Genomic DNA, 17,818 nt, shown 5'->3' with positions numbered 1-17,818 from the left:
TATTCTTTCTTTACTGTGTGTATTAGTTTTCTATTGCTACCATAGTTACCACAAAAACTTCAAAACAACACTAATTTCTTATCTCCCAGTTCTGTGGGTCAGAGGTCTGGGCATGGCGGGGCTCAGCTGGAGCCTCAATTGCCAGCCTCTTGGGCTGAAGTCAAGTTGTCAGATGGGCTGGGCTCTTATCTGGAGCCTCTGGGGAAGATCCACTTCCAACCTCATTGATGTCAGAATTCCAGGCCTTTGTGCTGGTAGCATTGAGGTCTGCATTTCTCTGCCTCTGTCACCTAGGGCATGTCTTTGATCCTTAAAAGCTGCCGCCATACCTTATGTTCCCCAAGTGACTCCTCCAGCAGTGGCGGGTTGATTCCTTCTCATGCTTCAGATCTCTCTGGCTTCACCTTTCGCAAAATCTGTCTAGCCCTGGCTGGAGAAATCTCTCTGCTCATAAGGACTGATGTGATTAGATTGGGCCTGCTTGAAAAAGTCCGAAATAATATCTTTATTGTAAGGTCTATCACCTTAATTACATCTGCAGTGTCCCTTTTGCCTTGTAATGTTGCATATTCATACATTCCAGAGATTAGAGTATGGAGTTTGGAGGGCCATTCGCTTACTATATTATGTTTTAAAATTGTCTTTTCCTCACTTTGTGCTAGGAAATGTTTCCATACATATAGGTAAGCTTAACATTTTGGAGGGCATAGGGTGAGGGGGATGGAGCCCTTATGAGTACATTTCATCTTGTAACTTAAATATAATTTTTGTACTTGGATTTTAATTAAAAATTGATTAAGATCAAAACTCATGCATGAGTGCTTGAAGCTCAAAATCTCGAAAATGTTGACTGGCTCAGGTCTGTACATAAACCCACCATTCTTACTGATTATTTTTTAGTTCAGAGCCTCATACTAAACGATCCTAGCCCCAAATTTACATTTTAGCCTGTTATTTGACTTTTGCTTTTCTGTTGCATCAACTTTGTTTTTATACTGTTGAGATTTACCACTTTAAACCACAGAAACCATTTCTGTATTTCCTAAGATCGTCTTTCACTGTCATTTGTATAGACTCCAGATATGTCCCCAATAATTCTTGAAAATATTTAAGGGCAAAACGTTCCATCTGTTTCTTCAGTTGAAATTAATTTTTATATCGGAATATTTCTAGAAACTTAGGTGAGAAATTAATCTGTTAATCACTTTTTAGAAACCCTACTACAAATTCATGTTTAAAAGCTTGCCTCTCTGAATTTGTTTTCTTACATTTTCCAGTGCAGGGAATTTACTATTGTCGGTTACTATTTATTAGCTTCACATTAATTCCAATTACAAAAGATTTTATTTAACTTTGATAATTATGAAAATTATAAATGTCATAATACCTTATGGGTTGTTAAGTATGTGTATGATTTAATTAGTTGTATGCATATTCTTTTCAAAATGAATTCAGATTGTAGCTAATTGAATATTTTGGTGTAAGAGCATATTCTTAGTGAAATTGTTACAGTGGGATTAATTTAGCAGATCAAATATATTAACCATAGAAATCAATGTTTTTTAATATTTCTTTCAATTTTACTTTTATGTATAACTTTATCCGCAAATCATGACTGTTAGAATCTGATTAGCTTTAGAGATATTTTTGTTTATAAACTGTATATCTTATGAGTTGTATATTCTCTATACCTGAGATATTGAAACTCAAGGGAAAATATTATCAATTTTTATGTACCAAAGTGTTGTATTTGAAGGACATAGGTAGGGAAAGATTTTTCCTATCATGCAATTTATCTATTCTCAAGGGCCATGTGCTAGTACTTCTGTTTCTGACTCTTCTAAACGTGTGGCTTGATACAGTATTAGCAAGGGATACATTTTTAAAAATAAGAAATACACAGGAAATCAGGAGTATAGTCACTGACAGATATGGCTCTTTGTACAAAAGAGGGAAAATACATTGTAGAGTACTGCACTGCTAGTGCTGTGTTACGGGCTTCAACATACTGTACATTTCAAATGTGTTTTTTGGCATCTTTCCCCCCATTTCCCAATTACCATCATTTTATTGGTAAAAGTTCTTTTTCCAGGATGAGATAATGAGTTTAATGTTAATGTGTAACTTGCAGAAATCATGTCTCATTTTACACTTAGATCTTGCTGCAACATATTAGAACCAAATGAGGTACATTTATACCCCAAGTCTCTGCCATATTTTGGAGGATTCAGTGTCTCGTCTCTCTCATCTTGCTGTTTAGGGATAGGAACTAAGCAAAGTGTTTTATAGTTTGACTTACACTGAAAATCACATTAAGCTATGTGTGTTGTTTAAAGAAGACCTAGAGGTTGGCACCCAATAGTGCTCCCACCTATTTCCATTTAACCTGTTTCCAAATGGCACACCTCATGCCGTAAACCCTGATCGGAGACCCAGCAGCCTTACTGAGTAATTTATGTATTGACTATTGTAGTATTCTCACCTGTGCTGCATTCTGTTTTTTACTAATTAAAATTAAAATACAGATTTTATGAATGGCGTTAAGTAAATTAGACTATTAGAGATTCCTGGCTAAGTAGAATCTCATCTCACCATTAGCTGGGGAATGTGTTTCCCAAGGCTATGGCTTGGGGCTGCAGCTTCTTAAACCACACAGTTGGCTGAGATGCTAAAAATGTTATGGGTGGAGAGATAAATTACTTTAGAAACAAGTTCTTCTTCACTGCACATACCCAGGTTTTAAAAGTCATGGCAAAAATAAGATTCCTTATTAGAAATTGGCTTCATTGGAAACATATCAGAAACGCATTTAGTCTGTAAACACGGTCTGTTGAGTACTTCAGCTGCATGCCCCTAAAGGGAAAATTGTTCCACTTAATCCGCCCTAGTTATGCTTTTGTTAGTAATCTGAGAGGAAATGGGAGTCCTGCATCTTCCAGGTCATTCCCTCAAAATCGTCAAGCCAGACAGCAGTGACAAATGTTTTTTCTAGATATTGATATAAGAAAATATCAAGAAGTAGAAGAAACAAAATAAAGCCAAAGGGATAAACATCAGAAACTTGCTTCAACAGCTTTAGACCCATATAATTGCTTTTCTGTCAGCAGGATTATTAACAATTTTGGACATCTGAAAATTAAATTAACAGCCTGAAAACATTTTACAGAATGAGATAGAGCATGATACATGAAACATAATGACCCCACTGAAATGCAGCCAAGCCAGTGCAGCTACTCATTTAGACAGAGAAGACAACTAGTTAATCGTCACTGAACAAATTAGACAGAGCAGATTAGTTTGCTACATTCCACAGTCTTAGCTACCAAAAAGTGTATATGCCACTAATTAGGATGAAAGAACTCTAGCATGTTATTATCTGTATATAGAGAGAAAGCAAAACTGTAGCTTGAATTGCTTCTATCAAAGCTTGAAGCCTAGGTTACGTAGGTATAAATTACATGTGGAAGAGTCTGTGTGTGTATGTGTGATCACGGACATATTTAAGTAACAGAAGCCTTAGCATTTTCTTGCACCTTAACCTAATGAAGTATGAAACACCCACACGCACACACATGCACAGACACACACGTGAAACATAAAAACATTTTTTTTAAGTTTGATTCCTTTAATTGAAAATGAAAGTAGCCATTTCATATACTTTATCTGGCACAGTATTAAGTTATTTGTTTCTTGTAAAAAGTGTATTGCTGTTGCATGTGAAATAAATATTTGGACTTAGAAATCATATTTTGTAGCCTTAATTAGCATTCCTTTGCTTAATTGTCATTCTCAGCCCCATCATTTCCATTTTTCACTAACTTGAACAATGCTATCTTCTGCTGTTTGCACTTTAATTTAAATTTCTATTAAGGTTTATGAACAGTAATAAGGTCCTGTTTGAATATTCATTAGCTTCTGAATTGTGAGCTATGAAAAGGTGCTTTCTTTTACCTTAATGAAACCGGCACAGTATGGGACTGATCAGTTGTGACATTTGATTTGAGGCATCCAGTGAATTTTCTCATTGTTTATTGACACATCTTGTCCAAACAGCTCCCTCGCAAGTGAGCGGAGTAATGAAGGAGAGAGTGCTGCAGCGGAGTGTGGAGCTTTCCTGGCAGGAACCGGAGCATCCCAATGGAGTCATCACCGAATATGAAATCAAGTATTACGAGAAAGTAAGTGCTAAGAACAGCTGAAATGTACAACCATGTACGACACTCGGTGTGTCTTGTGTCATCCTACTGCACTGTCGACTAAAGTTGGCCATTATAACAGCTATTTGGAGCTACTTCAAAATAGATAGTTAACTTTAGCCACTTTTAATAACCTTCTCCCTGAATCTCTGGTTCATTATTATAATGATAGTTTCTGTGTATTAAGTTTTTGTGTTACACAGATGCAAATATTCCACTAGTAGTATGTTTAGGTATTCAAGTTTTGATGTCCTAATGATTAGTTGTAGGATGTTTAGTACCACAGAAACCACAGAACCCAATGTGGTATTTTTTTTTCCCTCTGTGTTTTTGAAAATGTTTCTTTTAGGGTGTCTGTTTGAGCCCTTGATGATTTATTTTATGTATGTGGTTTCAGTGATAATGACGTGGCCTCAAATAATTTTGTAATTTGAAAAAAATAAGAATATTTTCTGTAATAAATGTGTAGAGTTCTCCAAACTTCAGAGTCAGGTGATAATATTTCACTCCTTTAAATTCCTCCTGAAATTTATATTTATATTTCACTCCTTATATTTATATTTCACTCCTTATATTTATTTATATTTATATAAATAAATATATTTATTTATATTCATTTATATTCACTCCTTATATTTATTTATATTTCACTCCTTATATTTATATTTATATTTCACTCCTTTAAATTCCTCCTGAAATTTATTTCATATATCTTATACTAATTATGTCTACTACTTCTTTATACCCTTCTCTCCATGAAAAAAAATAGCATGGCTAAAACTCAAGTACTGCCCCTTTAATCCCCTATAAGGGCTAAATTTTAGTAAATAATGACATATCTCAGTGTATGAGTGCATTTATTTCTGACCCGTCTAGAGAAAGAGAGACAGACAGACACAACCCTGTTCACAAATTATTTTCTAGGCTCTACCTCTCAGAAAGACCTGATTCAAGGTTTGAAACATGGAAACTATTATTATTACTAATAGTAATAATAATAATGTGTTACTATTATTGACTTAATTAGCTGAAGTACTCTAATATACATAACCATTTTAACCATTTAGACAGAATTTCGAAATGGAAACCTAAAGCTTTGGAAATATTTGGGGACTGAATTGACTTGATTGAATCACTTAAATGCATACAGTGCCTTGGCAATAGACACTTTTTTTTCACTTTGATGGAAAAACAGATAGTTTAAGATTAGTTTCAACGTTCAGATTGAGTTTACAATATTTTTACTTATTATTTCCTTTATGAATGCGTAACTTCCATAGCCAAAGTTACATTGTAAATACCTCATTTTTGTACCAGAGAATACATTTCTTGTCTCATCAAATGTATTTCTAAGGAGATCCTTGTTTTTAGTGTTGGGTTTGTTATGTCTGTTTTCCGGTGAACTCTGACAGTTATAAGTCCCTTCTGAAATTTCATCAGATTTCAAAAGCAATGAAAAATACATCTTAAAAATATAAGTTAGGTGGTAAGTGAGAGTAAAGTTTCTTACGATGCAACACAATATTTTGCAAATCCTTGCTCTGGAATAAATTTGTTCAAATAGTTACTTTTCCATTTTACATGACAGAAACAGTTTATCTACATTCACTGAATTTTACAAATTACAAAAAGTCTTAAAAATAATACTATTGCTTTATAATGTATGTAAGCCTGTGATCTAATGTATATGTCATTATGTCTTCTAATATCAGTTATGCCTAGTTCTTTTATTTGAGATAAATATACATTTATAATATCAACTCTCATTTTTATAAATGATTATAATGAAGACAATTACAATTCAGCTTCACTAAATCCAGTTTAAGTATACATTTATTTACGCTTTTGCAAATATCATCGTGAAGGTAAATCAAACAACCAAACCAACATTTTCAGATTTCACTGAATAGTTTTATTTCTAGACACAGTTGATCACAGGTATTTATTATTGAACAAGTAAGAACCCATCTAGAATTGTATATTTTGATGAGTAGTTTTTATAACTTTTTTCATAAACAACACATTAGAATCATATCAACTAAGCTTTAAATTTTTATTCATTTAACTATTGTTTTGATGGCGTGTTTTATATTCTTGATTTTTTAATTATTCCATTCTTAAGCTTATCATATGTAATATGATAAACACATTTTTAAACTCTACAAGCCTCAGTTTTCATATCTGAAAAATGGGGAAATTGAACTGAGATGTTTAAAATATTGCCAAATCATAAATTATATGACACTTTAAGTTTTATATTTAAGACATTAACTTTTATATTAATAGTTTTAACTTCAAATATTCCATCAAATGCTATTTTGTAAAAGTGGTTTTATTCTGCGAGAAATACATTTTTTTTTTAGCTGCACCGTGCGGCATGCACAACCAGGGATCGAACCCGTGCCCCCTGCAGTGAAAGCACAGAGTCTTAACCACTGGACCGCCAGGGAAGTCCCCTGAAAAATGCAATTTTTAATGAAAACAATTGATATGTCACTATGCTGGTGGTATTAGCTAAGTTTCTTGATTTTATAGATTTCTTCATTTTTAGCCTGTGGCTTTTTGCTTGTTGAATAACATTCAGGAACAGTATTAAGAGAACCACATTATGAAGTGAAGACCTCTACTAAACTGTAGATTTTACAAGTGTACTTATGTTTTGGTCAAAAGAACATTTGATTATATTTATGGCTAAATAGTTCTTGCCACTGTGCCCTCTACCAACAAAGCAAAGGCTCAAAACATCATAAATGTTTTAAAAAAATTATTTCTCTTTGAAATTTATAGAACAAAGGCATGTGCTCACATTATTTTATATTATCTGAGAAACAACTCAGTGTTCCAATATTCCACAGGGTACAGTGTAGCCTTTATAAAAACAATGCAGCAAATTGAAGTAAATTGCAAGAATTGGCTGTCAAATTGCCTGGTTGCAATCACAATTAAATATTCCCTGTATTGTTTCTAGGATCAAAGGGAACGGACCTACTCGACATTAAAAACCAAGTCCACTTCGGCCTCCATTAACAACCTGAAGCCAGGAACAGTGTATGTTTTCCAGATTCGGGCTTTTACTGCTGCTGGTTATGGAAATTACAGTCCCAGACTTGACGTTGCTACACTAGAGGAAGCTACAGGTAAAATGTTTGAAGGTAATTACCATCTTTGGTTTGGATTCTTACTCTCTATAACTCTGGCATATTTTTTTTCAGTACTGGGGGCGATGATTTAGTTCAAGATGATTTTTACTTTTAAAGGTGAATGTATATGCATATATATATATATTCTTTGTAAAGGTTATTCAGAATAATAATTTAAAATTTGCAGTTTTGTTTTGTGATGTTATACCCTTGTGACTTAAATTAGTTTCTTTAATACAGACTGGGTTTATTTTGAAAAGATAAAGTCAGAAACAGAAGCAGGACTTGTTCAAATGTGTATTGATACAGACTGTTTTGATACACCCCAAAATGATCTTACTCTAGTTGTCAGTCAAAGCTGCCCCCAAAATGAAGCCAAATGAAGCCAGGAAAACCCCCAGATGAAGCCAGGATGTACACCAGGGTGGGCCAGAGAAAGGTGGTTTATAATAATCATGGTTAATTCAAGCTACTTACCTTTTAGCAATGATTTCAAAACTTGCCATTCAAGAAGAAGATCTTAGACCTTGTCATTCTTTTTATTTTTGTCATCTTTTTTCATTTTTATGAAATATTTCCAACATACTAAATGCCATATTTAAAGTATATGTGAAATATTAAGAAGAATAATTAATTGAATATCTCTGTATCTACCACTCAGCTTAAAAATAGAACATTAGCAATATCTCGAATCCCCTTTATCACTTTGTGTTTTATAAGGCAGCATAGGAACATAACAAAAATACATGTGTCTATAGTGTATCACAAATAAGCAGATGTATCTTAGGATGCACGTCCCAGTCTATTGTCAGAGTGCAAGTTTAGAACAGCTTGAGTACCACTGCTGGTTGTTATTTAGCTAGGTTGAAGCCTCAGGGTGTGTTTCTGTGTTTTGGAAGTTTTTGATTTCTTTTGATATTACTCAGACTCAAGGTTCACCCAGCTGTTACCTCCTCCTCTCCTTACCAATCTAGTGTTCCTGTGGAATTCTACACAAATATTAGCTAAAAACTATTATATGATTTTCTTTTCTCAATTTTTAATAGAAAATTATTTTAATAAATTAAATCAAAACAATTTTGATCAAAGAGTTATTTTGACTTCAGGAGAATATTTTTCTAGCTCTTTTAAAAGGTAGAATAAATTGGTAAATTCTTTTGCATTAGCTAATGCTTATTAAGTCTGCTAACAGTAGTCTTTTTTCAAAATATTTTGTTATATTTTTAAATTAAGCAGTAACTCTCAGAGCCTCAAATAATAAAACATATGTTGAAATAAATTTGAAATATAAATTGTTTATATAGAATTATAGACACAAAAGTCATCAATTGAAAAAGATTTCACATAATGTGATGTGATAAACTTATTATCATTATTCTTTGTCATCTTTTTAAAATGGAGTGTGTAAGATTAAAACTGAGAATATCTAAGTTCTATGGCCCCCCAAAATTACAGTGTTTTACACTAATATTTCAACATTTAAACATTTGAGTGGTCTTCTGTTGAATGTGTTGCAGTAGTTTTTCATTTAGACTGATCTCTTGATATTTTACTTTGTAATTTCTAATATAATAAAACAATTCAAAATATGTTTTTTTTCATATTCTAATGAATAGTTCAAACTTAAAGAACCATCAATCAGCTATGCTTACCCAAACATTCATTATCAGTTAAAAGTTTAGGTTTGAAAACTTTCCAAAATGAGTTTGTACATTTTCCTGACTTCGTAAATTAAGAATATTGGGTCAAACTATTATTTATTAGTGCTGAGGTTCATAGATGTTATTTTCATTATTTAAAAATGAAGTAACTAACCCTCAGAGGAATTGAGATGAAGTAGTAGAACATGAATGAGCACATGAAATTCATGTTAAAAATGAATTTTCCATTAGAAAGGATTTGGTGATTTTTTTATCATCAGAATATTCTCTCCACTGGAAGGTAAAGTTGATGAAAGAACAATCCATATCTCTTTTTCTTACTTTAGTCTTGCCAGTGCCTAACATAGTGCTTGATGCATAGAAGGCAGTCAGTAAGTAAGCAAGAAATGAATACCTCACAGTCATCAAAAAAACAGATTATCAGGATCAGTTGGAGCTAGTAGACGTATTCCTGGTTTCACATTTCAGCTCTGCCATGTCCATTTGTGTGACTTTGGATGAGCTACTTCTCTGTGCAAAAGTTGCTAGGATACCAGTACCCAACTCTCAGAGTAGTTTGAGGATTAAATAAGTTGATGTACACAAAGTGCCAAGTACAGTGCCTAGCACACAGACAGTCTTGAATGTCAGCTTTTCTTATTTAGGACAGCCATTCTCAAGCCTTTAGGTCACAGGAACCCTTACAAGCTATTAAAAACTATTGAAGATCCCCAAATAGATTTTGACTATTTGGGTTATATTTCTTTATGTTCACCACTTTAGAAATTAAAACTGAGAAATTTTAAAAACACAAGTATACACAACACACATTTCATTAGCCATCAGAGTGATATTATCACGTGTCATGTAAGTTCTTGGGAAACTCAACTGTGCACTTTTAAGCATGTGAGAGTGAAAAAGGCAAATAACATTAAATGAAAATAGTGTTGACCTTGCAGATTCCCTGGAATGTTCCTGAGGAACCCTTAGGGTTTCCCAGACACCTTTTAAGAACTACTGATTTAGCACACGTTACTGTGCTAAGAATCTGGGATGTACAGAAACACATGACACATTTGATGCTCTCAGTTAGTGAAAGAGAGAAACTTGTACACAAGTTCTGACCGTACAATTGAGCACTGGTAGAGTGCATGACCCAGTGCTATCAGAGTGTCAGGAAACAGTGATCCTCTGTGCTAGGAAGGAGGGCAAGAAGGAAGATGCCACCGAAGAGAAGTTACCTGAGCACTGTTTGGAAAGAGAACTCAGATTATTCCATTGCACATACATCCAAAAATCCACTTCTGCGCAGAGCCAACGCTACAGTTTTCACAATTTTTAAATCATGGTGTAGTGATTATGACACATATAAATTACTTTTAAAATGTATTATCCATGAATTAGATGAAAATATGAACCATAAATTTTGACTATGTTAAGATAAAAGTGTGACCCTGAATATATATAAAAACATGTAAGTAAATATTCACAAACTCTAATTCATCATTCACCTGAGTTCAGTTTTCTCATTGGAGATCTGTTTCTGAAGCTATGGGCAGAACAGAGCCTAAGACAAGCAAAAAATTAGACCCATGGGACAGATTGAATGAAAACAATTTCTACACATAACGTGTTTAATTTTTTTCTTTCTCATGAACAAAACTACTCCATTCTTTTTCCTCTCTTAATATATATTAAAAGACAGATAAAAACAAAAACAACCAAACCAAGAAAAATACTTGAAGGCATCTTTTCTCTGTTTGATCATAATAGGCTATAATTCAGAAATTAAAGCTGTAAAGTTGCTTTCTTTTTCTTCTTTTTCTTTTTCCCTTGTTTCATTCCCTCAGGGAGCAAATCAGCAGGTGCTGAATTACGGAGTGTGTATAATACCTCTTTTCAGAAACCAATACACCAGAGCTATTTTTACTGTTTTTCAACGTAAGAACTATCTATAGTTAGCGTAGGTATACAAAATTAAGAGATGAGTTGTCAAAGGAGGGAGACGTAGATAAAGTAGAGAAAGTCCAATCAGAAAAATGTATGCTTCCTGTTGGGGCAAGACACACTCTGCCTACATAAAATTTACTGCTCTGGAGACTGAGTCCCTTGCCACACCAAGAAGGAGTAGTATTTTCCATCCTACCTTAAAGATTACAGCTGTTGATTTTTTCAGAAATAAGCAAACTATATTAGTTTGATATTATATAATTATCAATTTGCAACTGGATCAGCGATTGGAATATATATTTTCATTGTGTTGCATTCTTTTGATTATTTTATGAAGTCTATACTGGTATTGAAAATATAATGCTCTGGGGAAAATGTGACACTTGTGAATTGCCAGATAAGTAAAACTTCACTAATTTGGAAAAATCCAAGTGAGAAGGCCGTGTGACTCGATGAAGAATCAGAATCAGAGGCTGCTTTAAAGGACATGTAAACATATACTGTTCCCAAAGAGACTCTCGGGAAGGTTCAGCTGGGCTTGCCTTAATGAGCGTAGAAGAATCACTTAGCATTGTACAGGAAGCGACTACAATTAGATAATACAAAAATGTTTTTTACAGTGCTTGCAGAAAGTTGGCTCTTTCATAAATAGCCTAGCTCTTAAACTCTCAAATGTGTATATTGCCTACTTTGTCAAATTAATACCAGTAATTCTGTTCGTTTTCCTTAATTAAGGTGGATTATAAATTCATAATGATTTACTATGATTACATGATGATTTTTATTCTATGTTGATGATATGAGAGATAAATCATTTAAGGTGCTTTGAAAAATGCTGAGAGTATGTATTTGGGTTCCTTTTTTACACACCAGGAAAACAGACACAGAGAGATCAAATACCTCACTGAGGGAAAAATAGGGATTTAATAGCAATTGTAGATGAAAGATCATAATTTATCTCTTGATTTATAACTAAGTTTCCAACAATTAAGCAGGGGATAGCCATTCAATAAGGCATTTTGTAGGGATCTTTTCTAGCTGAAGAATATAAAATAGATGAAAGTATTGTCCTTACCACTGATTTAAAATGCAAAAATAAATGGTTATTTAAATTTATGTTACAATAGAATGCATTTAAATTAAAGGTGAATGTAATAGCATACCTGTCTTGTTTATAAGATTTTGTTTAACCTCAAGTTCTTGCAGGATATTGAGTGTTTTATTGAGCCTTTTTTTTTTTTCTGTTTATAGCTACGGCAGTCTCCAGTGAACAGAACCCTGTTATTATAATTGCTGTGGTTGCAGTGGCCGGGACCATCATTTTGGTGTTCATGGTCTTTGGATTCATCATTGGAAGAAGGTAGAAGACAAAATTTGTTCTAATCTCTAACATAAAATGTGTTGATTTTTCAGAATTATGTCAGCCTATTACTTATTGTTTAGTTTAGAATGTTAAATAGTAAATGCAGACATTTGTTGTCTCATATGAAACACTGAAGGTCAATAAATTTCCATTCTCCCAATGTCAGAATGTCGTGTGAGCTTGAGCATTGCCTTTAGTTTAAGAGGAATGAGTATTGTAATTTCTATTGGGTGACTTTTTATTAGCTATTTTCAGAGTTAGATTTTTGTAATAAATAGAGAAAACACCTGGGGAAAGATTTACTCTTTTAGTTAATGGTTTGTGGAAACCATTTAAGATCTGTTGTTGTTGTTGTTGTTTCAGGAAAAAATATAAGCATATATTCACTCATTGATAAATCTAATCTATGAAATATGTCCCTTCCACAATGTCTCACACAAAGACTTTATATTCTCTGCTTTTTTTAAATCATGTGAATTGCTATATTACTATTGAGTTCAGAACTATGGACAGAAAGTTTATGTATTTTGTTTATAGCTCTAACTAGCATGTTGTTAAGTAATTAAGGTATATGATACTGAATTTTAAATATGTAAAGTGAGATTATTGGCTGAAAATAATCATCAAATATCTGAATTTTTTCCAGGCACTGTGGTTATAGCAAAGCTGACCAAGAAGGGGATGAAGAGCTTTACTTTCATTGTAAGTGTTTGGCTTTTCTTTATTATTATTTACCCCAATTAACACAGAAACCTGGTTGTTAATATTGGCATGAAAAAATTCCTAATGCATCAGGCTTGAAAATATATCATGAGCTCAAAATGTTACTTTAAAACATTTGAACAAGATATGCAGAATGAAGATCATATGATGTGAATTTTTAAAAAATATATTCAGATATGTAATCTCTCATAAGAAATTTTAATATAACTGCAAGGATATTCAGTAGCTTTTATGTCACAATTGTTCCTATTGCAAACTTTGCCCAAGTGTTTCATATCATTCTAATAATGATTCATTAAATGTTGCATGTACCCATGTTGTAGCTCAGGAATTCGTTTCAAGTTAGAAGGATAGGCCCTTTTTTTTCTACCCAATGAGAGATGATATAATGAAAGACTAAGCTAAGGAGCCTCTTTCTCTCCATCTACTGTAAAATGTCCATCACAGATGATATTTCAAGGGACGTAAATAGTATAATAATAGGATTCAATCCTCTGATGTTTTCCTGTGGATCTGGGCTACCTGATTCTTAAAAGTTCATTTTAGAAATAATATCAGAAGAAAACTCAGGGAACCAAAGAAAATAGATGCCCGACTGCATTAATCTTATCGTTGTTGCATGTGGATGGCAAGTGAAAAACTGAGAGCCATGCAAGTAAATGTTGACTTCTTGCAATCAAAGTAAAATCCTAACAGGGAAATGATTTTAGCTCTGATAATTGATGATGCTCTTATCCAAACCCATTATTCCTATTTTTAATCCTTGAAAATATTGAAAAATAATTTTATTTATTATTTTTCTTAGTAACCATAATCTTTATGAAAATTTCTCATGGGGAGATAAATTTCCTGTAAATGGCATAAGAATTACATCTATTTTTGTGTTATTTATCAAACTCTTATGTCAGTTTCTAAGAAGATATTGTCATATACCCCTTCTAAAGTCACAGGAATATGGAAGCATCAATCAGGGAAATGTGTGGTTGAAAAAACACAAATTGTGAACACCATTATTATCATTCCTAAGTTTCTTCATTGTTATTAATTGTTGAACCAATAGTTCCCTTAACTTTAGTTTCCAAAAGAAAAGTGGCTTTACATATTACATATCCAAATTGATGATGAAACTCTGTAAAATTTCAACCACTGATGGCAGGAAGGGTATTGGGACACTAGAAATTATAGTGAAAGGTATGCCCAAAGGGCGCTTTATCATGAAGTTTAAGTTTCAAGGCCCCTCACTTTCACAGACTCCTTTCAAGGCCCTGGAAGAGCCCTAGCAAGTTAGTGTGTAGAATATTTTTTCTTAAAGAAAGTATCCCAAATTGTAGACGGTTCAAGCCCCACAAAACTTAAATCTGCCCCTAATTATGACTGAATACATGTGATTCTGCCCCCTCCCCCCGGGATGATTTGATATGCTCCCGGTGTCAGTGCGTCCTCTTGCTAATCTGGAGGCGATTTTGTGACAAGTCCCAGTAATGAGAGTACCATAGGCCGTTTACACCTAGAGGATATACAGAAAAAGTGGAAGTTACATTTTTTTTCTCTTTCATGACATGAGAGAATACTTTTAACACTTCCCCAGACAGAAAGGAGAGAATCAAAACTTGAATGCATTAATTTTTGTATCTAGTTTAAAATGTATATAGAAGAGTGACATAAGACTATTGTTGCTGGAATCCTTGACTCTATCTATATGTGAATAATTGGATGGCAAAATCATTTAATAATACCTTAATGAGTATGTCACTTTTCTTTTCTTTATTGAGGGTATCTGAGACATCCCCAAATGATCAAATGCTGCCTCTTAGTTTTTTTTACTTTTAGCGTGAAGGTTAATGCTGAAGGTAAATTAAAACATGGCTTACCTAAAACATGATGTATAGCCTAATGCTTAATTGTCATCACTCAGTTTTGATATTTTGATGCCATTCCCTTTTTTTACATTTGACATCCAGTTTGTAATTAGAAAAAAATAAAGCTGCATGTGTTACCTGCTAACATAGAAAAGATAAACTTGAGGTATATATAAACAGTTTTCATCTCTAGAGCAAAATATCAGTGGTGGTTTTAAGATGTTTAACATTCATGAGAAATGTAAATGAGATATTAAAACACAGAAAAGCTCCTACTCTTAAGTCAGGAAAAACAATAGACCAAAATATTCAGAAATTACATCAAAATTTTTCTTATTTTAAAACATCCATTTTGAAACGAATAATGAAAAAAAAAATAAAGTACACTTAAGATATCCTATCTTGGTAAATCCTTGATATTTTTGAATTACCCTTTTTACAAGGATATCTTTTCTTGTCATTTGTTGAGAACCAGGCATTTTATTTGATTTTATGACTGTATTTACAATACGTAAAGTACAAAACTGTGGTCACCAGCTATTTCCAAGTTGGTGTCCTTTTATTCCTTTAGTATACAAACAATTTCCTTAGGTGCTAAGACACCAGATTGAATTTTTACAGAAACATGAAAGCAACCATTTTACTAGCTTTTAGAGCACTGAATTTAATAGAATGTCCAGTCATTTGTATCAGGTGCCCTCCACTCTCCATGGCCCCAAGTGTTACATTTAAAGATATAAACACAATGGAGGAGTTTAGTGAAGCAATTCCAATTTACATTTTGTTTCCTCCTACCATTTCTTCTAACAATGTCTTTGAATCCAAGCCGGGCAGTATTTCATGTTTTTATGCCAAAATTGCTCTGGCCTGTCAAAATGTTTTATGACAGCTTGAATAAAGAACCATCAGAGACCCGTTTGAGATGCAGAAGGCTACCTCCAATCCAGCTCCCTTATCACAAAACCAAACCAAAAAGAAAGAAAGAAAAAAAAAACAATGAAAGAAAGGAAGAGAATAAAAAGGGAGAAGATGGCTCATTCTCCATCTGCCTACCAATCTAGGAGGTTAACCTATTGTTTTCTTCCCTTCTCTCTTTTTCTCTTCCCCCCCTTTCCCTGTACTCCTTTTTCTCTCTTTTCTCTTTCTATCCCCTCTCTCTTTTCTTCTTGTGTTTTTTTTTTTCATGTTCAGCTTTAGTAACAAATGAGCATCTGTCAGTTTTATAGACTGCAACAGTAATTGTTTAAGACAATCAATTTTGGATAAACAATCAACTACAGCAGAATAATTCAAGATTTTTAAATCCCATTTTTCCTTTATACATTCTGCTTTTTTTTGTTTGTTATATGCTTATTTTAAAAATATAATTTCAATTTGATGTGATGACATAAGCACAGTTAGGCTGCAGTGTAATACATAAAGAAATATATTGTTCTCCAAATAGTAAGATTTAATGAAAAGATTGTTCAGTGGCTTTGTTAAAAACAATAAAGTTTTTTTGAGGATATAGTGTATCTTTTCATTGCATTAATATAACCAAATATATGCCTATCTATCTTATCTTTGTCTTTAACCAAATGATTAGATTTGGAATACATTATTGTAACTGATTTAAAGTTGACATAGCATTATCTGTTACCTGCATGCTTCTGGGTGCATTTTAAGAAGATTTTAACTTTTAAGATGATTCTATGTTGTTTGAATTTTGACTACCTTTTCTGAGGCATATTGGCTACCTCCTCATAGCAGTTAAGATCTTCCAGAGCCTTATAATTGAAAGTTCATATAAACCATTCCTCTTTCAAATTACTGTCATACATGGTTAGCAGATCCCAGGAATATTGTAAATTTTCTAACTTTACTCTGCACTTTGTACATCTGGCCTCTATTGCCCTTCAAGGTGAAGAAGAAACTGTGTCATAGTAGATTTCTCTCTGGTTCTGTGATAGCAGTCCCTCACATCTTGTATTAATTTATATGTCTATGTCAATGGTGGTTGGTCTTTAAAAAAATAAATCAAAAGAATAAGTAACATGTCTAACTGTTTTTAATATTGCTGTCAGTGTAGTAGGCTACCTGTAAATGAAATGTCTTCTTTTCCCAGTGTATTAATTTGATTGATTGACTGAATGATAGATTTACAAATGTGTTTCCAAGTCCATTACGAACCTCAGTATGGCTTGAACTATGCCATGATAGCAGTGAATTTAATTAAACCTCCAGTCTGATAAGAGTCATGTCAGAGAATTTCGGTGATGTCTTTTGTTGATTTACTGGAAAAGCAATTCAGTTAGTAAACTATGAACTGGATCCTATGTTACCTATAGAAGCTTGCAGATAATACCTATACGCCCGCAGACTGAAGTAGTCTGTTAAAACTGCTGTGAATCAGGTGATGTGGAAGCAAGTTCACTGTTCCAAGGAGCACTCTGCATAATGAAATTCCTGGGCTGACTGCACAATAAGTGCTTTGCTACATCACAGTCATGCTTTCTTACATCATTACAGTTAAATTTCCAGGCACCAAAACCTACATTGACCCTGAAACCTATGAGGACCCAAATAGAGCTGTCCATCAATTCGCCAAGGAGCTAGATGCCTCCTGTATTAAAATTGAGCGTGTGATTGGAGCAGGTAAGGCTGTTGTAGCTTCCTTGTTCAGCTGTTCCATTTAGCCAAGATCGAAAGTCATACATCATAATGACAGGCAAATAATTATAACTCAAGTATAGAACCTTTGCATTTACCTGAACTGTTAGAAGCAATGAGCCTGTACTTGTTTATGAAATCTTAAGAAAAAAGTGAAAAAGAAGTACGTGGTGCAGAGAATCGTGTATCTTTTGTCTTCTGTTGGATTTTTAAGATATCGTTCTATTATAAGCTATTTCATAATAGTTCTGGCCTGTCCAAGAAATGACTTCGTATTTAAAATAATTAGAATGTCCCG

At 33.4% G+C, this 17,818-nt stretch overlaps 1 protein-coding gene across 2 annotated transcripts in view; it reads left to right on the top strand.

Moving 5' to 3' along the window:
* EPHA7 (EPH receptor A7) overlaps positions 1-17,818 on the top strand; it is a 165,542-nt gene that overhangs the window by 127,925 nt on the left and 19,799 nt on the right. The window contains exons 6-10 of one of the 2 annotated variants that reach the window (XM_019929446.3): positions 4,054-4,178; positions 7,165-7,348; positions 12,178-12,286; positions 12,936-12,991; positions 17,392-17,505. In XM_019929446.3, the coding sequence (XP_019785005.1) occupies positions 4,054-4,178; positions 7,165-7,348; positions 12,178-12,286; positions 12,936-12,991; positions 17,392-17,505 (588 nt within the window). Of the gene's footprint in view, positions 1-4,053; positions 4,179-7,164; positions 7,349-12,177; positions 12,287-12,935; positions 12,992-17,379; positions 17,506-17,818 lie in introns of both variants that reach the window. The other variant, XM_019929444.3, reaches the window with a different exon arrangement.

The sequence above is a fragment of the Tursiops truncatus genome, chromosome 12 (genome assembly GCF_011762595.2).
Source record: "Tursiops truncatus isolate mTurTru1 chromosome 12, mTurTru1.mat.Y, whole genome shotgun sequence".
NCBI lineage: Eukaryota > Metazoa > Chordata > Mammalia > Artiodactyla > Delphinidae > Tursiops > Tursiops truncatus.
The sequence above is the reverse complement of the archived record's forward strand: the minus strand, read 5'-3'. Positions and strand labels throughout refer to the sequence as shown.